General features: G+C 47.0%; 1 protein-coding gene and 1 long non-coding RNA gene across 4 annotated transcripts in view; both read left to right on the top strand.

The window, feature by feature from the left end:
* OGDHL (oxoglutarate dehydrogenase-like) overlaps positions 1 to 5773 on the top strand; it is a 29484-nt gene extending 23711 nt beyond the window's left edge. For all 3 annotated transcript variants that reach the window (XM_015559664.1, XM_006757134.2, XM_006757136.2), the window contains 6 exons: positions 1773 to 1844; positions 1921 to 2046; positions 2144 to 2216; positions 3493 to 3656; positions 3798 to 3952; positions 4406 to 5773. In XM_015559664.1, the coding sequence (XP_015415150.1) occupies positions 1773 to 1844; positions 1921 to 2046; positions 2144 to 2216; positions 3493 to 3656; positions 3798 to 3952; positions 4406 to 4529 (714 nt within the window). In that variant the 3' untranslated portion in view covers positions 4530 to 5773. The remainder of the gene's footprint in view (positions 1 to 1772; positions 1845 to 1920; positions 2047 to 2143; positions 2217 to 3492; positions 3657 to 3797; positions 3953 to 4405) is intronic.
* A 327-nt stretch (positions 5774 to 6100) lies between these two features.
* LOC107182045 lies at positions 6101 to 7331 on the top strand. Its single transcript, XR_001512761.1, has 2 exons — positions 6101 to 6582; positions 7083 to 7331. It is a non-coding gene; the product is annotated as an uncharacterized LOC107182045 (long non-coding RNA).
* Positions 7332 to 24001: the final 16670 nt, after the last annotated feature.

Below are 24001 nucleotides of genomic sequence, written 5' to 3'. Positions count from 1 at the left end.
TTAGATGCCCCCTGCTGCCTCCCCAGGGAATCTTTGGACTTGGCTCGATGAGGCTGAGCTAGCCACGTGCAGCTCCGGCTGAGGTCGCCTCTCGCGTGTCCTCAGTTCCCAGGACGCAAGATCGTGGGCCCCAAGGAGTCTGCTCCCCCTGGCCTGGCGGGAGGGGTGGTTGGGGCAGGGAGGGTGTGTGAGAAAGGGCTGGGCTTGACAAGCCACTGGCACAGGACAGTGTGGCAAGCTGTCCTGGTTTCTTCCGTGTAGGCTTTGAGCTGGGCTATGCCATGGCCAGCCCCAATGCCCTGGTCCTCTGGGAGGCTCAGTTTGGCGACTTTCACAACACGGCCCAGTGCATCATCGACCAGTTCATCAGCACCGGCCAGGCCAAGTGGGTTCGACACAATGGCATCGTGCTTCTGCTGCCCCACGGCATGGAGGGCATGGTGAGTGCTGCTGGGGCCGGGGCTCTGGCAGGCCTGCGGGGGCTGGGGGGGCGGGCCTTGGCCACATGCAGGGTTGGAGCGTATGCACCTATGCACCTTCTGGGCCCATGGAACACGGGGTCTCCTTAGGGGGGGCTGCATAGGTCTGGGTGGCTGCGGCTGAAATGATGACACTAGTCACTAGCGGTAGAAGTAACTGACACCTCTGAGCCTGCTACATGCCAGACTGTTTCAAACCCTCTCTGTGTATTAACCCTTCCAGTCTCACAACCTTTCATTCCAACAATGTAATGAAGTGAGTCCTGTTCCCATTTTTCAGATAAACTGAGGCACAAAGGTGTGGACTAGCTTGTCCAAGGTCACTCAGCTAGTAGCTTGGACTTGAACCCGATCTGTGCAGCATTGCTTGCCTTCCGGTCTCTTCCCAGGGGAGGTGGGCAGACGTGCAGGCTGAGCAGTGGGGTGCTGAGCAGGGCGGGCCGGGCTGCAGGGGATATCCCCGAGGGCCCGCTCGGCTCGGATCCAGTAAGGAGCTGGTCACTACTGGCACCGTCGCGTGGCTGTGTAGAGCCAGGCCTCACTGTGCTGAGCACTTTCATGCCGTGTAAACCCGGCCGAGTCCTCACTAGGACCTGCCTCAGTCCTGTTTCCATTTCACACCTGAGGGGAGGAGGGGCGTGGCCTGCGCAGGGTCACCAGCTGCCAGGGCTTCTTCCTGGCGGAGCTTGAGCCAGGCTGGGTTGGGGGGAGAGGGGTTGGGGTGGCCTGGCTGGAGCCTGTGGCACTGGGTCCTTGCTGAGTCCCCACTAAGGGAGGGGTGGGTGGCGGCCATGGGCAGGTCACCCCTGTTGCATGGGAGCGAGTTTGGAGGTCCCTGAGCTGTCTGCTCTCGTGAAGCAGAGCAGCCCCTGGGCCCAGGTGGGCGGGGAGTCAGCTCTGGGTCACATCTGTCCTGGCTGACGGATCTTGGGGTTGTTTCTTAATCTCTTTAAAGTGAGGAAACAAGTGTCTACATCATGGGGCTCCTTTCAGGGCCAGTGCCTAACGTGTGGGCCGCGGAGCTGTGCCTGGGTCGGATGTGCTGGGGACAGGCCTCGGCCAGGCCCTCACACCCACCCACACGTGCTGGCTCCCTGGGCCCCTCTGAGGATGCCTTCCCGACCCCGCTCCCGCTTCCTGGTCTTTCCTGTGGTCTGGGCTCCAGAGTGAGGACACCTTCTCCCAGGGCCTTCCACTCTCTTTCCTGAGACCCGGTCCCTGCACAGCCAGGCTTCTGTCCTGTGTGATGTCCCCTCCCCTCGGCCAACCTGGACGCCTGGCATTTGCTTTTAGGGGCCGGAGCACTCCTCGGCGAGGCCTGAGAGGTTCCTGCAGATGAGCAATGATGACTCGGATGCCTACCCCGTGAGTGCACCTGCCTTCCCCTGGGTCAGGGCCTGGGCACCAGGGGCAACCTCCCAGCCACACCCTGTCCCCCCAGGCGTTCTCGGAGGACTTCGAGGTGAGGCAGCTCTACGACTGCAACTGGATCGTGGTCAACTGCTCCACGCCGGCCAACTACTTCCACGTGCTGCGCCGGCAGATCCTGCTGCCCTTCCGCAAGCCGGTGAGCCGCCTGCCCTGGTCGCGGCCGCAGCCATGCGGGGCAGGCCTGGAACCTGTCCCGGGGGCAGCTGGCAGCTCGGAACGTGTTTCCCTTCCAGCTGATCATCTTCACTCCCAAATCCCTGCTGAGGCACCCAAAGGCCAAGTCCAGCTTTGACCAAATGGTATCTGGTAGGTGCCTGGGCTTGCTGGGCAGCGAGGGGAGGCTGGGGCCCGGGTGTGGCCTCTGCTCCTGGGACTCTGTGCTCACGCACTCTGTGGCTCTGTGAGCTCTGCAGCAACTCCCGCTTGGTCCCCACCCGTGGCTGGATGGGGAGGTTGGCGGGCGGCCAGCTGGACTGGACTCAGCACCAGGGACAGGGGTGCACTGGTCCCAGCAGGCTGGCCTGGCTGTGCTGGGGGTGCTGAGAGGCAGGAGGCCGGGTAGAGGTCTGCCTCGTTTGCAGGAAAGTAAGTATCACTGATTCATTAATACGTTTTCCCCACTCATGAGCCAAACATGACTGTCCCTGGGGACACAGTGTCCCCTGCAGAGCTCTCAGCCTCATTACCTGGAGTCAGGGGTCAGCCTAATAAAGCGCCTGAAGGACCAAATGTCGGAATTGAGATGTGAGCCAGTGGAGGGCCAGGGAGCGCAGGCGTGGGGCCCTGAGGCTGGCAGAGTAGAGCTGCCCGGAAAGTGGTCTGGCCAGGAAGGGTCTCCACAGCGTGGGCAGCGTGGGTTTGGGTGTCCCTGTGGTGTGGGCAGGTCTGAGCCGCAGTTCCGAGCTCTGGCCTTGGGCTGGGCCGCCTGGGCTGACGCCCGGTGCTGGCTCTTCTCTGGTGGGACCTGGCAGCCTGTTCCCTCTCTGCTCACTGTGCTCCCTGGGACACCAGGACCCGGCAGCTTTCCCAGAGATCTTTGCAGCGTGCTTGGCCTACTGCTGGGTACGTGATGTGAGCTCAGGAAGGAAGACGGACAGCACTTAGGACTTGGGGGCTTGGTTGCGGGGCTAAGGGACGGAGGGATGTGTGGTGGTCTCTGGAGACATCTGCTCACCCTTAGCTTGGTGATGGGTAACTACAGTGCACACAGCGATGGGTGGGACTGGATGGGGAGCAGCTCCGCTTCAGGGACTGAGCTCATGAGGGGGGCACGACATTACCTTCATTTCCCCGCCAGGGGCTTTCCCCTTGGACCCCGCTTGCCCCTGAACGGTGATGCTCCCGGGCTCTGCCCTTGGCTCTGGCTCCCAGCTCCACTTCTTTCCCTGGGACATCTCAGGTTTCATTTGTCATCTTCTCCATCATTTGGCTCAAGAGGTACCCAGTGCAGCCGCAGATCTAAACCTGGGCTAGTCTTAATGGCCAAAGGGAGCCTGCGGGTGCGGGGGCCACGGGCCTGGTTCCCCTGCTGCTCCAGCCCCTTCAGGAGGTGATGCCTCTTCCATGCCCTGTCGGCCTCCAGGGACCAGCTTCCAGCGGGTCATTCCTGAGGATGGGGTCGCAGCTCGGGCTCCGGAGCATGTTCGGCGGCTCATCTTCTGCACGGGAAAGGTGTACTACGACCTGGTGAAGGAGCGGAGCAACCAGTGCCTGGATGACCAAGTGGCCATTACGCGCCTGGAGCAGGTACGCCTGCTTGGAGAGATGGACGAGGTCAAATAGCCAGCCCCCTGGGCAGTGTGCCTGGCCCGGTCAGATCTGGGCCCGAGGGAGCTGTGTTGTCTCGTTCCCCCGGGCTATGCTGCCCTTTCTTCCTGTCTGCCCCAGATCTCCCCATTCCCCTTCGACCTGATCAAGAGAGAGGCGGAAAAGTACCCAGGTGCAGAGCTGGTGTGGTGCCAGGAGGAGCACAAGAACATGGGCTACTATGACTACATCAATCCACGCTTCATGACCATCCTGAAACGGACACGGCCCATATGGTACAAGGCTGGGTGCAGGGAAGCCAGCCACCTACCCTTCACTGCGGGGCCTGCGGGGTGGGGGCCGAGGCCCCGTCCTGGCTTTGCCTGGCCCGTTTGGTGTGTCACCGAGAACTGGCCACTGCCCTTCTCTGGCCACATTGGGAACCATAGTACCTGCTGGCTCTGTGACTGCTGGGGACAGGTCAGCTTCCCCATCAGGGACCCCCCATCAGCACCACCTCATGGAGCAAAACCTTTTGCAGTCAGAACTGACCATCTGGGGGGCGAACTGACCTAGGCCACCTCCCACGCTCTCAGCTCTCCCGCCTTTGGCCTTAGGCCAGTAACTTTGCCTCATGGTGCCTTGGGCTCTTCATCTCTATAGCAGGACGAGAGGGATCAGGCTCCGTACAGCCCTGGGCTAGTGGCCAGGCCAGGCCAGCCCTCCCCTCACTGTCTCTCCTCCCCTAGGTATGTTGGCCGTGACCCAGCGGCTGCACCGGCCACGGGAAACAGGAACGCTCACCTGGTGTCTCTGAAGAAGTTTCTGGATACTGCCTTCAATCTGAAGGCCTTTGAGGGCAAGACATTTTAGCGCTGGGAAGGGCCTGCCTGGGTCTTCCCATGGGGCTGGCTGGGGCTGGGGGGGGGGGTCCTTCAGGCCCCAGGGTAAAATACACTCACGCAGCGATCGAGGCCGTAGAGCAGGCACCACTGGCTTTGGTCTTATGCCTCTGTGGGCCTTCGTGTTTATTCCAGAATCTGTTAGGACTGAGAAAGCAGAGGAGGTGACAGGTGGGATGCAGTCGGGAGTGCCCTGGCCTTTCTGGAGATTTTGTGTAGCTTTTCCCACCTCTGTCTGCAGACAGCCACCCCGGAGCCTGACTTTGGTCTCCCGCTTCCTGGTAGATCTGGCTGCCACTCACCCTGTCCTTGTTCATCTGTAGATTCAAGGACTGCTATCTTTTGTGCTCTTAGAAATAGAGACTTCAGTGTGACAACCAGGTGAAGCAGAACCGTGCCTGGTGATTTATCTTGCGCTGATTTATGGAGTGTGTCGTGATGAGTGTGAGATACAGCCACAGCGCATGTGTACCAAACCAGAACGCCAATGACAGAAATAAAAAATGCTTGAGAGAGATTGTCTGTTTTCATTTCCTGTTGTAAAATCGAGGGGATAGTCAGATGGTTTAGAGAAGGCATGAGATGGGAAGAGGAAAAGCTAACCTGTGGAGGGTAAACTAGCCCTCCACTGAGCTTGCAGATCTGTTGGTATCTCCACCCTTCAGCCTTCTGTTGGTTTTGCTGGGGGAGCAGTGGCACAGGAGGGATGGTTTGTTTTCTGCAAATCATTTATGTACCTATGCCCGTCTCAGAGCGCCTCCTTGGTGCTAGATGCTGGGCCCGGATGAAGAGGCGCACCTGCCTGCCACTGGTTCTTCTGGGTCAGGCGTCCAGCTGGGAGACCTGCAAACAGTTTATTCACTGAGTTACACGTTACTGCAGAGGGCTGTGGGAGCAGGAGGAGCTGTTGTTTGAAGGAAGAAGAGTCTTACAGGAGAATACAGGAGACATGAGCCTTCCACGGAGCAGACCCAGAAATACTGGCCATGGTGAGGCAACCTAGAGAAAACTCAGTCTAAAGTTGGAGAATAGAGTGTTACTGTCCATTAGTCTCAAGCACAGCTTGCTGGAGTACACTTTGAGTCACAGGGCAGGAGTGTGTAAGTGACAAAGTAAAAGTAATTACAGCTGCCTATAGTGTGTTCGTTGTGTCCTGGGTCCTCTGCTGGGCATCTTGCAGATATCCTATATAATAAAAGCCCAATATGCTAAGTGTCCAGTTGTCCAGTCGTCCGTTCAGCCAATCAAAGCATAATATGCTAATAATATGCTAAGGCCGCTCAACCACTCACTATGACATGCACTGACCACCAGGGGGGCAGATGCTCTGACCCATAGGTTAGCTTGCTGCTGGGGTCTGGCCAATTGGGACTGAGCAAGATGGGCCGGATATGCCCTGGAGCCCTCCCATAGTCCCTCCCCAGCTGGCCAAACTCCCATGTCCTTCCCCAACCCCAATCATGCACTGGTAGGGTCCCTCGGCCTGGCCTGAGACCTCTCAAAATCTGCGACCCCTTGGGGGATGTTTGGCCCGATCCCGCAGGCCAGGCCAAAGGACCCCACTGGTGCATAAATTCGTGCACCGGGCCTCTAGTTACAAAATAATATTTAACCTTCACTGTGGCTTTGCATGCTGGGAATATCCCCATTTTTTCAGATGAGGAAATTAAGGTTCACATGAAGTTATTTGTCTAGGGTCACTTGCCAGCTGACCTTGACCTCTGTCCCTAAGCCCACACTGCTTACCTTGGGAAGCAAGCTTTTTCTGTATCGTGCATCCTTGGCCATGGAGATCCAGCCATCTGGGCTCTCCCTGCTGTTGGGCTGTGCAGTGGGTGGGACACAGGCGTCTGGGCTGCGCAGGGCACCCTCATGCCCTGCAGTGGGAGGTGGGCACCTCCTGTCCTAGGCACACACTGCCTCTTCACTCGCACATGCAGGAAGGCTGCAAATGACTGCTTGGGACCATCTGCTGTGATCCAACAGGAAAACCAACCACATGAAAAAAGCTGCAAACTACAAATGTAAGAACTGACACTGGATGTAAAATGGAGCTCATGGGCCAAACAAAGACTTTAAACGAATAACTTTAAGAGGGCAAGGAGACTATTGCTACTGTGATACAGTAACAAACTAAAAAAATCAGTGTTGCAGGGAGGACAGGAGGAGGTAAGAGATCAACCAAAGGACTTGTATGCATGCATATAAGCATAATCAATGGATACAAGACACTGGAGGGGGGGGGGGAGGGCATGTGCCAGGGGGTAGGGGAGGCCAGGGGAAGGTCAATGGGGGGAAAAAAAGACATATGTACTACTATCTGTAATACTTTAAACAATAAAATAAAATAAAAATCAGATATTTAAAAAATACCAAATATTGCTTATATAAAACCTCAAAAATGGGCTGAATAGCCGAATGGACACTGCTGAAATGTAAAGTAATAAGTTTGGACACAAAGCCTGGGAATTCTTCTAAGAAAGTAGAACAAAGGGCAAAAATGTACTTTTTGAATTTGTTTAAGGCGACATGGAATAAACATCGATCCCATGATTCTGAATGCATCTTAACAGGGTCCCAGGAGGAGAAAACAGGATTCTTGCGATGGAAATGTTCTCTTTTGACTGTACCCCTGTGAACATCCTGGCTTGACCTTGTAATATAGTTTTATAGACATTGTCATTCGGGGAAACTGGATAAGGCCATGTGGGATATAGTTCTTACAATTGCATGCAAATATACAATTAAGTCAAATAAAAAAGTTTAATTAAAACTGAATTGTTTGCTCCCTGTTACTGAGTTAATAGAGCTCCTTATATAATGTGGATACAAATATTTTATTAGATACTAGTAGCCCTGTGCACGAATCCCTGTGAGAGTAGATCGCTGCTGCTTGCCTCAGCTGACCACCCCGCCCACTGCCACTGGTAGCTCTCTACCACTGGTAGCTCACTGCCCCGCCCTCCTGTAGCTCTCCGCCCACTGCCCCACCCTCCTGTAGCTCTCCACTGCTTGTAGATAGGTCATGATGTTATGGCATCCTGGCTAATTTGCATATTCCTCTATTATTATATTAGATATGTTTTATAAATATTGTCTGTAGCTTATATTTTAATTTTCTCTAAGAGCAAAAAGGTTTTTATTTTAATGAAGTCCAAGTCATCATTTTTAATAGTTTGCATTTTTTTGTATCCTAAGCAAAAAATTGTTGCTTGTCCTGGCCAACGTGGTTCAGTTGGTTGGACATCTACCCATGCACTGAAAGATTGCCAGTTCAATATCCAGTCAGGATACATGCCTGGGTTGTGGGCTCAATCCTGGTAGGGAGCATGGAGGAGGCAGCTGATCGATGTTTCTCACTCTCCCTCTCCTTTCCTCTCTAAAAATCAGTAAAAGTATTATAAAAATTGTTGCTTAACCTAATGTTACAAAGATTTTCTCCTGTATTTTCTGCTCTTTACTAGTTTATAGTTCTAACTCTCGAGTAAAATAACTTTGAGTTATTTTCCATATGACACCAAATTGATCCCATACCATATATTGAAAAGACTATCTTTTATTCATTGAATAAATTTGACACCTTCTGTATATGTAGTAAATTATATAACATCAAAGATATTGATATGATTATATAGTTTTCTTAGTCTATTAATGTGATAGATTATATTGCTTAACTTTTGAATATTAAGCCAACTCTGCATTCCTAGGATAAACCCACTTGGTCATGATGTGTTATCCAATTGTATATTGATGGACTTAATTTGTTAAGATTTTTGCTTCTAGGCATGAGGGATATTGTTCTGTAGCGTTTTTTCTTGTTAAGTTTTTATTATCAGTTGAGAAGTGTTCCACCATCTCCATTTTCTGGAGGAGTTTGTGTAGTCATGGTACTACTTTTTTTTTTTTTTAATGTTTGGTAGAGTTAACCAGTGAAGATATGTGGTCTCGGAGTTTTCTTTATGGGAAGGTTTTAAACTATGAATTCAATTTCTGTAATAAATTCAGGGCTAGATATTGTACCTACTTTCTCTTGGTAGTTTGTATCTGTTATGGGCTGAATATTCTCCCCCCCAAATTCTAATGTTGAAGTCCTAACCCTCAGTTCTTCATAATGTGACTGAGTTCAGAGATTGGGTCCTAATCCAATAAGACTGGTGCCCTTCTAAAAAGAGGAGATGAGGACACGGGCATGCACACAGAAAGAGTATATGAAGACACAGGAAGAAGTTGGTCAGCTACAGGACAGGAAGAGGCCTCAAGAAATCAACCTTGTCCACACCGTGACCTCAGATTCTAGCTTACAGAATTGTGAGGGGAAAAATTCTATTGATTAAGCCAACTTGTTTGTGGTGCTTTGTGATGTCAGCCCTACTGAAGTAATACAATCTTTCAAAGAATTGGCCCATTTCACTAAGATGTTGAATTTTGTAACATAAAATTGCATTGGAAATGCAAGTCAAAATTCAAGACATTCCATCTCACACTCATTAGGGTGGCTACTATAAAAATAAAATAAAAAATAAACGACAAATTTTGATGGGAATGTGGAGAAATGGGAACTTTTGTGCACTTCTTATGGGAATTGTAAAATGGTACAGCCACTGTGGAAAGCAGTATGTCAGTTCTTCAGAAAATTAAAAATAGAATTAACCAGCAATTCCATTTCTGGGTATATATGCAAAACAATAGACATGTGGGTGTCAAAGAGATATTTGTATACTCATTTTTGTAGGAGCATTATTTATTTATTAATTTTTAAAATATATTTTATTGATTTCAGAGAGGAAGGGAGAGGGAGAGAGAGATAGAAACATCAATAATGAGAGAGAATCATTGATCAGCTGCCTCCTGCACACCCCCTACTGAGGACTGAGCTCCCAATCTGGGCATATGCCCTTGACTGGAATTGAACCCGGGACCCTTTAGTCTACAGGCCAATGGTCTATCCACTGAGCCAAACCAGCTGGGATGGAGCACTATTTATAACAGCTAAAATGTGACAGCAACCCAAGTGTCCATTAATGGGTGAATGAATAAGAAAAATGCAGTCTATAAATGCAAGGGAACATTCAACCTTAAAAAGGAAGGAAATTCTGATGTATGTTTTAATGTGAACCTTGAGGACATTATGCTAAGTAAAATAAACCATTCACAACAATATAAATACTGTATGATTCCACTTATGAGGTACTTAGAGCAGTTGAAATAATAGAGACAGAAGTAGAATGGTGGTTGCCCAGGGTGCAGAGGGAGGGGGGGGATGCAATGTTATTGTTTAATGGGTATAGTTTCAGTTTTGCAAGATGAAAAGATTTTGTAGCTGGATGGTAGTGATGTACAATATTACAAATGTAATACCACAGAACTGTACACTTAAAAAAGGTCAAGATAGTTTTATGTGTGTTATACTACAATAAAAGATTGTCCACAGTATTGCCTTTATTCTTATAACATTTGTAGCCTCTGAAGTATTGTCTTCAAATTTCCTGATTATGGCAATTTGTGTTTTCTTTCCCCCCTCCCGCCCCCAATAATTCTGACTAAAGTTGTTCAATTAAAAAAATTTTTCAAAGAAACTTATTTGGTTTTATTTACTTTTCTCTATTTTTTTTCCATTTTCTATGTCATTGATGTCTGTTCTCATCTTTATTTTCTTATTTTAAGATTAATTTGCTCTTTTTAAAAGTTTCTTCAGGTAGATGTTTGGATCACTGATATTTAGACCTTTATTGTTTTCTAATATAAATATTTAATTATATACACTTCCCTCTAAGGAATGCTTTCATTACAACCCACAAATCTTAATACATTGCATTTTCATTTTCATTTCGTGCAAAATATTCTCTAATTTCCCTTGTGATTTCTTATTTGACCCATAGTTATTTAGGAACATACTAGTATGGTTTAATTTCCAAATATTTGGGTCTTTTTTCATATCTTTCTGTTATTGGTATTTAGTTTAGTTCTGTTTTGATTAGAGAACATGTCTCTATTTCCATCCTTTTCAAATTTACTGAGATTTGTTCCATTCGTCAAATGTAGTCTATCTTGGTGATGTTCCCTGTAAACTTGAATGTTTATTTTGCTGTTGTGTGGACTTTTTCACAAATACCAATTAGGACAGGTTGGGTGATAATGCTGTTTAAGACAAATTCTTACTGATTTTTTGGGTCTATTCAACTAAGAATGAGTGTCAGCATGTCCAAATATAATTATGGTTCAGTCTATTTTTTTCATTTAAATTTTATTTTAAAAATCTTTATTGTTGAAAGTATTACATATGTCCCCTTTTCCCCTCATTGACTTCTTCTAACCCTCCTCCACCCCACCCCCCATCCAGCCACACACACCCAGGCCTTCACCATCCTATTGTCTGTGTCCATGGGCTATGCATATATGCAGACAAGTTCTTTGGTTGATCTCTTCCCACCCACACACCCTCCCTCCCCCACCTTCCCTCTGAGATTTGACAGTCTGTCCCATGCTTCTATGTCTCTGGACCTATTTTGTTCAATGGTTTATTTTGTTTATTAGATTCCACATATGCAAGAGATCATGTGATACTTGTCTTTCTCTGACTGACTTATTTCACTTAGTATAATACTCTCCAGGTCCCTCCATGCTGTCTCAAAGGGTAAGAGAGCCTTCTGTTTTATGGTTCAGTCTAATTAATCCTCCCAGTTCTATCAGTTTTTCCTTTATTTGTTTTGAGGCTTTGTTCTTAGATGCCTGCACATTTAGATTTGTTATCTTTTTGATCAATGGATCACTTAGTCGTGGCATCTTTCTTTATTCTTGCTAATATTCCTTTTTCTGAATTCTGCTTTGTGTGATCCTAATAAAGCTACTCCAGCTATCTTTTGCTTTGTGTGTGAGTGATATATATTTTCTAGTCTTTTATTTTTAACTTGTCTCGTATCATTATGTATTTAGAGTGATTTTTCTTGTAGACAGCATATAGTTGGACCTTTATATTTTTTTCTAATCTGATTTTCTCTGCCTATTCATTGGATTGTTTAGATCTTCATCCAATAGAGTAGCCAGTAGCCACATGTAGCTATTTAAATTTAAAATAATTAAAAGTAAACAAAGTGAAAATTCCGTTCCTCAGTTATACCAGCCGCATTTCAAGTGCTCAGTAGCCACATTTGGGTAGTGGCTATTGTATTGGATGGAACTGGTTCAGAACATTTTCATCAACATAGAAAGTTCTATAAGGTAGCACTGGTAAGCCAGTTGATAGGTAAGTTCTATAGGTAAGCTAGTCATATTTAATGTGGCTATTGATGTGGTTAGGTTCAAACTCATCATCTTGCTATTTCCCCTTGTTTAATCCATTCTTCTCCCTTTCCTCTTATGCTGCCTTACTTTGAATTAAGTATTTTTTAATATTCTATTTTATCTTCACTTACTAGTTATATTCACTTACTACGTTTTTGTCTTGATTTTTCTGAGTAGTGCCTTTAGGATTTACCATATAAATCGTTATTTCATCAATCTACCATCATATGGTATTGTAACACATTATACATAGTTTAGTTATCTTACTATTATAGTATACTTCCATTTCCCCCTTTTATTCTTTGTGCTGATTTGCCATTTCCCCCCACCTTTTATTTAGGAAGGAGATCAGTTGTCAAGGAGGGAAGTCTAGGGTCTCTCTGAGATCAGGTACTAAAGTATACCCTCTCTACTGGATGCAATTCCTTTTTTTTAGTTACTTTTTAAAAAATTTTTCAATTGCAGTTGATATACAATATTATATTAGTTTCAGGTGTACAACCCAGTGATTAGATGTTATATAACTTACTAAGTGATCACCCTGATAACTCTAGTACCCATCTGACACCATACATTGGGGAGAGCTGATTAAGGACAGGGCAGGCCAGGGGGAGGGGCCATTGGAGGTTCGGGGTGAGGGGCCCCCGTTCGGGTTGGTGGGCTGCTGCAGTGTGTGTCACAGTGACTGGTCGTTCTGGTCATTCTGTCGTTCTGGTTGCTTGGCTTTTATATATATAGATTACTGACTATACTCCCTATGCTGTACTTTAAATTCCCATGACTATTCTGTAACTACAAATTTTACTTCTTAATCCCTTCACCTTTTCCACCCACCCTACCTACCTTCCCCCCCCACCCCCACCCCCATCTGGCAAACTTCAAAATGTTCTCTGTATCTATGAGTCTATTTTGGTTGCACTTGTTTGTTTATTTTGTTTTAGAATCCACATGTAAGTGACGTCATATAGTATTTGTCTTTCTCTGCCTGACGACTTATTTCACTTAGCGCAGTACCCTCTAGGTCCATACAGGTTGTTGCAGATGGCAATATTTTTTTCTATGGCTGAGTCATATTCCATTATATATATGCACCATTTTCATTAATCCATTCAGCTACTGATGGACACTTAGGTTTCTTTCATATCTTGGCTATTGTAATAACACTGCAATGAACATAAGGTTGTATATGTCTTTTTGATTTGGTGCTTGGGTTTCTTTGAATAAATACTCAGAAGTGGAAATACTGGGTCCTTCTTTGTCTCTTGATATATAGCCTATTTTGTCTGGCATAAGTATTGTTACCCCAGCTTTTCCCCCATTTTTATTTGCATGAAATATTTTTTCCATCCCTTTACTTTTAGTCTCTGTGTGTCTTTCTATCTGAAGTGGGTCTCTTGTAGGCAGATATGTATGGGTCTTGTTTTCTTCTCCATTCAACCACTCTTTTGATTGGATCTTTTAATCCATTTACAGTTGAAGTAATTATTGATATGTATGTAGTTATTGACATTTTGTTATTCAGATTTTTATATTTTTTCTTTTTCTTAAAGAAAACTTTTTAACATTTCTTGTACCACTGGTTTGGTGGTAATGAACTCCTTCAGTTTTGGGGGTTTTTTTGGTCTGGGATCTCCCTTATTTCTTGCAATATTAATTTGCTAGTTTATTTTTAGTAAAATGTTTTTGAGCTCTTGTTTTGCTTTGTTTTTTCCCTCTTCTCTTTTCCACCTTGACCATCAGTTTTTCATTTTTGTAGTTGTCCTTCACTAAGCCACATCTGCTCCCGTCTAGGACTGAGTGTTGTGATGGAGTTTTACAGACCCTATTATTTGGTAATGCTGGAGAAATCCTCGGCTCAGACAAGAAGCCGGCAGGCAACCTTGATTAATTCTGTTCTCTGCTTAGCCTTCCCTTGAGATCCAGAACCTCAAATAAATGGGTGGTCCAGGCAGTGGAGCTGAGTTTGTTTCAGCCTGTTTCTTACCAGGAAATCCAAATCCCAACACCCGACTTTAAGCAGAGAAAGTGGAGCCCATCCTCCACCTCACATGGAAAGTTTTGGTCCCTTTTCCTCTGAAAAAGCCAAACTCCCAGGAATATTGCCTGTCCTGCTGTTCTGGGCTACCGTGCTCAGCAGCCTTGTGGCTTCTGCACCATCTACAATGTATTGCTATCCTGTTTCTGGCTCCAAACATTTTTTTTTTTTTTTGAGATGACTGTATCTTAGAGTGCTCCTCTTTTAAAGTTTTCTTCTTTCATTGTTATGTATTTGGAGCAGAGGGTTTTGCTGACGTGGGAAGATTTCTTGAACGGTGTCTTAGAGTTCTTTGATCGTGAGCCACAGAAATGACCTCTGGAATTGGCACATGGGAGCCTGGGAGGTGGCACGTGGGGTGGAGGGAAGCCCATGAGTAGATCCAGGGATCTGGGCAGCAGGAACTAATGGAGAGCCTGCTTCATGCTGTTCCGGGATCTAATTCTTAGAACATGATTAGAATCATATTTAGTCCTTCTGTCACTATCTTCAAGAGTCAAATTTCATGAAAGAATGTCTGATTGGCATTTCTTGGGCCATTCATATTTTTATTGGAATAATTTGATTGATAGCCTATCCAAGACTATTGTGATGAATGGAGAAGAAACCCCAAAATAAATTTGGGGTGTTGTTTTCAGAAGATGGGAATATGCATGTTGGGCAGAAAACACTACATATGCCCATTTTACGTGCTCTGTCACTAAGCAGGTGTGAGAACAATATAACAATATTTATCAAGTACTTATCATGTGTCAGTTCCTGCTCTTGGTCTCTCCCATCTACTAACACCTCTAATCCTTACCATACCCCATGAGACATGCATTGCTTTCATGTTAACTGATTAAGATGCTGAGGCTCAGAAAGGCTGAGCGACTTTTCTAGGTCACATAGCTGGGAGTCACGTCCCGTGGGTGGGGTCCTCACCCTGAGCCACGGAGCCACACTGCTTCGTTACCAGGTTGACTGAGCATTAAGCGGGACAGTGCAGCGAGCCCCTGACACAGCGCCAGGCCCTGGGGATCGCTCAGTGTCCGACCAGGTTGGTCCATGTGGATCCGACTGGGGCTCATTGGGTGTTCTCTGTATGTGGGGAGTGAGAGGAGATGATGTGAACAGTTTTCTCTTTGAACACCCAAGGGGACTTCCGGAATGAGAGGGGATTCTCAGCAATAGAGGCCAGAGTTGAACTGGGTTACAAATCGTCCGCCTCCTGAGCTGCTTGCTGCCCTCCTTCCAGCGGACGTGCCAGTGGAACAGCCTGTGGTCCTTTTCTCAGAACTGCTGGGCCCGAGGAAAGGCCACGGAACAGCTGCTGCTGATTGGGAGGATCAGAAAAGCCGGAAGTTATGTTTTTCCAGAGGAGTAAGGTAACAGATGTCATGTGAGTGAAAACGAGACACTCAGCGTAACAATAAAGCATAATAATCACCAACAGTTATCGGTGGCTTAACAGTGTGCCAGGAGCTGGGCCCTGCTCATCACATTGCTTCATGTTTATCCTCAGAACACTGCCATGAGGAAGGTCGTCTTACCACCCTGTTTTACAAATGAGAACATTGAGAATTGGGAGGTTAAATTTTCAGGCCATACTGACCGTGGTGGGGTGGGGGCTAACCTTTATACCCCAGCTCCAAATCTCCACCCTGGGCTGTGCACATTGCATTGCTGACAAAGGAAACACCCCACCGTTTTTGTTTGTTTTTGCTATGGCCCCATCCATAAAATGATACATGTGCTTCTATTTGAGTAGCCTGTAAAGCATTTTCTCGAACTCATATGCACAGTGTTGTCTTGTTTAGGAAAGGGGCATGTGCTTCGAACAACAAAGGCTCCATCTGCCTGTGACTGAGTCCAGCATGGGCACAGCTCATGTTCGGAGCAAGTCACACTGTCTGTAAAATGGTGACAACAGTGGTGACAGCTAAACAAAGTTGGGGAATGGTGTCACAGTGGGGCTTGTAACCCACCCACCATTCCTTTGACACTGTTTCTGTAAATGTTGAGTCTGACTATTGTGTAGCTTGCAGATGAAGAGCATTCTATCTATATATGAATGGCTAATATGCTAAGTGTCCATCCGACTGGTAGCTATGACATGCACTGACCACCAGGGGGCAGATGCTCAACGCAGGAGCTACTGAGCTGCAGTGACTTGGCAGCAGAGGTTCTTGGGTGACGCACCCCAAAACCAGAGAGGAAGGAGCCTGATTCCTCATGGGGCCATGTGATTCCACCTTCGGCTGTGGGTTATGTTGTTGCTGGGGCACTGTTGGCCTGAATCTGGTTCACTGCACACTTGTGCTTGCGTTCCACACCTGTACGACAGCAACTTTGCAGAGTGCCCTCTCACACTCCGGGACCCCTCGGGGGATATTGGAGAGTTGGTTTTGGCCTGATCCCCGCCCACCTGGCTGAGGGCCCCCACCTGCCGGAGGGACCCCGCTCACTCCGCAGATGCCCTTCCAGCCGCAGGCCACCCCAGGTGCGGCCGGCCGAGGAGGGACCATGGGCGGTTGGCTCCAGGGTTTATAGGGCCCATCTCGCCCGTTGGCCATCTTCTAATTAATTTCCTTTCAATGTGCACGAATCTTTGCACTGGGGCACTAGTGTTTTATAAGAATCCTAGGAACTAACTTCAGAAGATACAGACTCCAACCTTCAGTCGTCCCTGTCCCGGGAGATTTGCTGGCCTTTAGCTGTAAAGCCAGGATGACGTGGAACCAGGACAATTCACACCAGACTGCACGTGACCAGTGGAATGGACTGTACTTGAGCAGGACTTTCCCACCCCTCCCCTTGGCCTCTTTGTTCTGCCTTCCCGCTCCCTCCCTATAACAGCCCCGCCTGCACCAAGACACTTTTCTCCAGCAGGTCAACCGATACCTAAAGGGAGACACTAAGTCCGTACTGAGCACTTTTCTCCAAGGCACTGAAGCACTTTCCAGCATGCTTTATTGGGCAAGAACACCACACTGCCCGTAAGCAAGGGTAGGCTGGAGTAGTGATGGCTGGTTTCTCAGCCCTCGGTTGTTTGCTGAGGGCTCACTGTGTGAAGCCTCCTTTGCTCGGCTCCGCAGGGAGGCACCAGGATGTGAAAGATGACCTGCTGCTGCTTTGAGGGGCTGCATGGGCCTCTCAGGACAGAGGCACGTGGACACAGGTCCAAAGCCTTCGGGGGAGTGACGGCTGCAGGAGACTAGAACAGTGGTTCTCAACCTTCTGGCCCTTTAAATACAGTTCCTCATGTTGTGACCCAACCATAAAGTTATTTTCATTGCTACTTCATAACTGTAATGTTGCTACTGTTATGAATCATAATGTAAATATCTGATATGCAGGATGGTCTTAGGCGACCCCTGTAAAAGGGTCGTTCAACCACCAAAGGGATCGCGACCCACAGGTTGAGAGCCATTGGACTAGAGGATGGGAGAGAAGGGATGAGGAAAGATTATGTCAAGAGGAGCCACTTGAGTTGCATGGCATTTTACCAGGGGAAGTAGGGTATAACAGGAGGGCACCTGGCATGGTCACTTAGGGCCGTGGAGGAGACAGTGGGCAGTCCCCAGCATACATACTCCAGTCTGGGACTTGAATCACCTACTCACTGCTGCCCTGATCACAAAGGGTTTCAGAGGCCTGGCTGAAGAGTTTACTTTATCCTGAGGCCCCTGTGTGTGTGTGTGTTGGGGGGGTGGGGGGAGGTTCCTCAGTCAAGGCCATAGCCGTGAGCAGCAGAGCTGACTCTGGCTGGTTTGGGTTATAAAGGAATTGTCTGAAGAGAAACCAGTGAAGTCAAAGAGCTGCTAGGAAGGCTGGAGAAGCAGGCTGGATGAAAGACGGGACCCCCACCCTGAAGGGGCTGTGGCCAGCCTGCAAACAGCCATCAGCCCCTCACCCAGGCTGGCCAAGCACCCTAGCGGGACCCCTACCCTGATCCGGGACACCCTTCAGGGCAAACCAACTGGCCCCCACCCATGCACCAGGCCTCTATCCTATGTAATAAAAGGGCAATATGCAAAGGCCAGCAGCGGAGGACAGTGAGGGGTGATCAGGTTGATAGGGGGGGCAGTTAGGGGCTACCAGGCAGGCAGGCAGGTGAGCAATTAGGAGTCAGCAGTCCAGGATTGTGAGAGGGATGTCCAACTGTCGGTTTAGGCCTGATCCGTGGCAGTTGGACATCCCTCAAGGGGTCCCAGATGAGAGGGTGCAGTCTGGGCCAAAGGGACCCCCCCGCATGATTTTTGTGCACTGGGCCTCTAGTCTTTTCATATGCTTGTTGGCCATTTGTATATATTTTCTTTGGAGAAACGTGTATTCAAATCCTTTGTCTATTTTAACATGAACTCAATCTTTATTATTGAGTTGTAAGAATTTTTTATGTATGCTAGATAGAAATCCTTTAACAGATACATGGCTTTTTTTTATTCTGTAGGTTGTATTTTCACTTTCTTCATGGAATCCTTTGAAGGATAGATGTTTTTAATTTTGATGGAGCCCAATTTATTTTGTTCTTTAGTTGCATAAGCAACTAAATAGTTTTGGTGTCATAGCTAAGAAACCATTGATATCCAGGGCCATGAAGACTTGCCCCTATACTTTCTTCTAAAAGTTTCATTGTTTTGGCTCTTACATACAGGTCTTTCATCCATTTTGAATTAGATTTTGAATATGGTGTGAGGTAAGGATCAAAGTTCCTTCTTCTACATGTGGCTTCCCAGCTCTCCCAGCACCATTTCTTGAGGAGACAGACCTTTGGATCTTTCTCCACTTACTGGAATCTCTCGTTAGTACAGTCTTTCATTTGATTCTTGTTTTTCAATGTACATACATATGTTCTTTCTCCTTTTTTCACAAATCATAGCATATATACCCTTCTATAGCATGCTTTTTGTGCTTTTTTGACTTAAGCAATATGTCTTGTAGATTGTTCCAGAACAGTACTCCAAAAATCTCTCTCAGTCTCTTTACAGGACACAGGGCTCCGTTGCAAGAAGGAACTGTGATTCATTTAATCAGTCCTATGTTAGCAGTTATGGGGCATTTCCCAATTTTTGATTACAAGCCATGATATACAGACTTTTTGTACATATGGAAATTTATATGTATGGATATAAATCTTTATGATAAGAGGAATCTATTGAATCTAGATGCTTTCAATATTTAACAGATATTGCCATATTGCTCTGCAGACATGTAATCAATTTATACTGCTTCCAGCAATGCATGAGTGCCCATTCCTCACAGCTTTGCCAACACAGAATGCTATCTCAGTTTTTATTTCTTTTTTTTTATATGGAATGCTTCACGAATTTGTGTGTCATCCTTGTGCAGGGGCCATGCTAATCTCTGTATCGTTCCAATTTTAGTATATGTGCTGCCAAAGCGAGCACGCTATCTCAGTTTTTAAAAATATATATTTTTATTGATTTTTAGAAAGAGGAAGGAAGAGGGAGAGAGAGAAACATCAATGTTAGAGTGAAACATCAATCGGCTGCCTCCCGCATGCCTCCTACAAGGGACCAAACCCACAACCCAGGCATATGCCCTGCCTGGGAATTGAACTGGCAACCTTTCAGTGCATGGGACAATACCAAACCAACTAAGTCACACCGACTAAGGTTATCTCAGTTTTTGAATTATTACCTCAGTTTCCATTTGCATTGATCTTACTATGCATGAGGTTAAATACCTTTTCCTATGTTTAAGGAACACTTATATTTCCTTTCCTATAAATTGTCTTTTCAGATCCCTTGCCTTTTTTCTGTTCTTTTCATATTGATTGTGAGAGCACTGTATAGATTAAAGATATGCGCAGAAAATGCTTTTTCTTATCTGTATTTTAACTTTTGAGGTTATTTACAGTTTTAAAACACAAAATCATTTTTATTCCTATGGAATTGAATTTATCCATTTGTTCTACTATGTCTTTGGGTTTTGAGTTGTACTTAGAAAGGCCTTCTCCACTCAGAGTTTTAAAAAAGATTTCAAGTTTGTGGTTTTATTTACTATGTTTAAATATTTGATCCATCTGTAATTTATTCTAGAATAAGGTAGAATTGGAATCCAGCTTTCCTCCAGATGGCAATCCAGTTGTTTAACAACTTTTTTAGAATGACTCTTCCTACTGCTTTGAAAAGCTTTTTATTATGTCCTATATTACAGATTACAGATTTCCATTATTATTATTATTATTATTATCTTACTACTATAGTTTGTTTATATTTCAATATAAACTTAATCATCAGTTTTCTTGTTTTGGAAAATCCTGTTGACATCTTAATTGGGTTAACATTACCTATATAGGTTAATTTAGGGGACGTGGTAATTTATCATGAGCCTGCCTTGGCAGAGGAAGGAGGTACGATGAATAGAAATGTTCCCAGACCTACAACACTCAACATGTCACAAGATCAGGCATCATGAGCCTTCAGTGACGACTGATCCCCCTTTAATACACACATCTAGCAGCCATCCGTGAGCACCTACTTTTTGCCAGCATGTGGTTGAGGCTTCTAATCGCCATGCCTCCCATCTTTTTTAGTGATAAGAGTTTTAGTGCACACATCTACTGGGCTAAACATTCTTATTTCCCAGTCCTTGTAGCGAAGTTTGGCCATGTAAATGGAGGGTCATGTGGGGTTTCTGAGAATTCTCTCTCTCTTTTTTTTAATAAATTGCATTTTATTGCATGAGAAGGGAGAATTCTTCCGAAAGGGAAGGGGAACACCTCTCCTTTTTTCCCCTTCCTCCTCCTGGCGGCTTGCAATGCAAACCCGATGGCTGCAGCTTAGCCATTATGGACCAGGAGGCTCCGTGCTAAGCAGATGGAGCAGCGAAGTGGTGGAGGCGGGGCTGCTGGGGACTGAGAGCAGACACGGTGTAGGGTCTGTGTTAGTCAGGCTTCTCCAGGGAAGCCGACCCAACAGGAGGCACATGTCTGTCTCCAGCCTGCAGACGGCAGGTCGTGGGACTGCTGAGCCTCCGTAACAAGGTGAGCCCGGTCCTCATAATGCATTTATGTTTTTAATCTGCAGCTATAGATATATCTACACACACTAAACACATATTATAAATGTATGTGTACATATATACAGGGTATTACATATGTATTTTATGTGTGATATACTAATATGTATGTTACATGTATATATATATAAACTTATTATTAAAGATTGGCTCACGTGACTTTGGAGGCTGAGAAGTCCCACAATCTGCCGTCCACAAGAAGAGACTCAGGAGAGCCAGCGTGTGGCTTCCAGTCCGAGTGCGAAGGCGTGAGGACCAGGAGACCCGATTGATGGCGTAAGTTCCAGCCTGAGGGCAGGAGGTAACCACCACCCCAGCTCAGAGGGTCGGGTGGCGGGAGTAAGTTCTCCCTTCCCCTGCCTGTGCACTGAGGCCCGGACCAGGGGATGAGGCCCACCACACGGGGAGAGCCCCTGCTTCCCTCGGTCCTCAGATGTAAATGGTAATCTCACCCACAAACCCGCATAGACGCCCAGAAGAATGGCCGAGCAAACATCTGGGCAGCCCATGTCCCAGTCAGGTAACCATTACAGCTTCCCGTTTCTAAGTGGCTTCAAACACTGTGAGGAGGGCCTGGTAGGTGACCAGAGACCTGAAATCTATGCAAGATTTTGTCAGCGGAGGACACAGCACGGACATTCCAGGAGGAGACAGCAGCACGAGAGAGGCAGAGAAAAGAAAGGCGTGGCTTCTGTTGAGAACTGTGAGAAATGTGGGGCATCCAGGTTGACTGTACATAGGATAAAGGCCTAGGTCAGTGATAGGACTTAAAGAAATGCGAAGCCATAATAGATTTGGGGACCAGCTTGTAGCACCGTACTTACAGTAGGTTAGACATATACTCCTAATTTAACATAGAAGTTAACGGTAAAAGAAGCACTTTATAGTGTGTTTCTCAACCTTGTTTTACTCTCTCAACATGCTCCCATCAGTGATCGTGGTTCACGTAGCCGCAGGCTCACCCCCGGGGAGGGGCAGCGCCTTCTCTCAGTCTCCACAGACGGTGTCTGCGGATCCAACACGCTGGGAATCGGACCGACCTTGTGGAGGCTGCCCTCCCTCTCAGCCACCCCCGCTCTCGGACCACTGCTCTTGGCCGTAGCCGGCCTATTCTGCTGTGAGAAGGATTAATTTTTACCCAAAGTGTAAGACCTAGTAATGTGAGTGCAGATTTTGATAGATGTTTATAGGCAGGCAAATGGTTTAATATGCACAACCCAATGCTACCTGCCCCTCCTGGGGTCGTGGGTACAAATGAAAGCTTAGCAACAAAAGCCCGAGTTTGCTCGGCAGTGTCGGCCGGCGTGGTTACAGACAAGACGGCACTCCTCCGTATGCCCCTTCTCTGCACAGATTGTGGGGGTGGGGGCACCTCCATGGTCTCCCACACTTCTCTGGCCTCTGGGAAGTTTTTGTCCGTGTTGCCCAGAGTCACCTCCAGCATGTTCCAGGACCACGCTTCTGAAGGCTTCTGCTGCTGGGTGCTCACCTGTGGGTATATTCCCTCCCCCGTGCTTCCCTCCTGCCCCAGAGCAGGCGTAGACCTAGAAGAAGAGTCCCTTAAGTCCCTAAGTCCCCACCCCACTGTCCAGATGCCAAGAGCTTTCTGGAACCTCTGGGATAGCTGGTCACACTCCTGGGGTACCAGCCACAGGACACTCCCAGGCCTAATCCCCAGCTCCCCTCCCTGCTTCTGAGACCAGCTTCTCTCACAGACTAGGGGGTTTCCAGGCCTCCTATGTTCCTTGAATTGAGATCCAGAACAGAGGGCCCAGAAGGAGGAAACAGTCCATCTCACCTGTTAGGGGCAGCCTTCCTAGCCTGCCCAGGATGACTGAGGGGGCAACTCCATCTCCTTCGTGGGGTAACCCTCACCTCGCTCTATAACATCGGTTCTCAACCTGTGGGTTGCGACCCCTTTGGCGGTTGAACGAACCTTTCACAGGGGTCGCCTAAGACCATCCTGCATATCAGATATTTACATTATGATTCATAACAGTAGCAACATTACAGTTATGAAGTAGCAACGAAAATAATTTTATGGTTGGGTCACAACATGAGGAACTGTATTTAAAGGGCCAGAAGGTTGAGACCCACTACTCTATAGGAATGTGGTCTTGCCCTAACACCCCAATGTCACTTTTCTCAGAGTAAGATGCACTATATGATGGGAATCGGCTGAAGCACGTATAGCATGCAGATTCCTGGGCCTGGGACCCAGAATTTGCTAGAAGATACCTCAACATCATTCCTTGGAGTCAGACATTTTGGGTCTTGAATGCCCTATATTGGGGCATCGGTCACATAGACAGGCCTGAGCATCTCCCACCTGTTGCTCCTGTGTGAGGAGGGTCCTGGGGCTCACCATTCTTCCTTCGTCCTCTGGTCCTTAGCTCTTGCCCTCTTCTGAACAGCCACTCTGAAGCATCCACCTTGTATAAAAACTGCTGTTTGAAATGTTAACCCTGCTATTTTGGCTTCTGTAAATGCTTGCTTGCTTAAGTAATAAGGAAAATAAGACTACTCCCATTCCAAAGAGGCCGTAAACTATGCCCCAGACAGAGTTGTCACTGCTGGCGCCAGGCCAGGCCTTGAGATATGGTGTCATGGCCCCTTCCCAGCTCACAGGCCTTCTTTCTCAGAAGGCCCGGAGGTCTCATTCTAAATTTGGGAGACAAAGGACTGGAAAAAGTATAAATAGAGTTTCCTTCATGTTGGGGGGCCCAGAATTTGAAAGACACATTTTTCTCTGGGCTTGTGCAGAATTTAACTAATAAAATGTAACTCCCTTTCTCTAAGCGTGGCTTGGTTTTTCTCCAGTCTTCTGCTCCATTCAGTCACCCTAGGGCAGGGGTGGGCAAACTTTTTGACTCAAGGGCCACAATGGGTTCTTAAACTGGTCCGGAGGGCCGGAACAAAAGCATGGATGGAGTGTTTGTGTGAACTAATATAAATTCAAAGTAAACATCATTACATAAAAGGGTACGGTCTTTTTTTTTTCAATAGTTTTATTCATTTCAAACAGGCCGGATCCGGCCCGCGGGCCGTAGTTTGCCCATGGCTGCTCCAGAAGAACATTAGATTTGAAATGTGGATAAAAG

Source organism: Myotis davidii, unplaced genomic scaffold (assembly GCF_000327345.1).
Source record: "Myotis davidii unplaced genomic scaffold, ASM32734v1 scaffold854, whole genome shotgun sequence".
NCBI classification, from domain to species: domain Eukaryota; kingdom Metazoa; phylum Chordata; class Mammalia; order Chiroptera; family Vespertilionidae; genus Myotis; species Myotis davidii.
The sequence above is the reverse complement of the archived record's forward strand: the minus strand, read 5'-3'. Positions and strand labels throughout refer to the sequence as shown.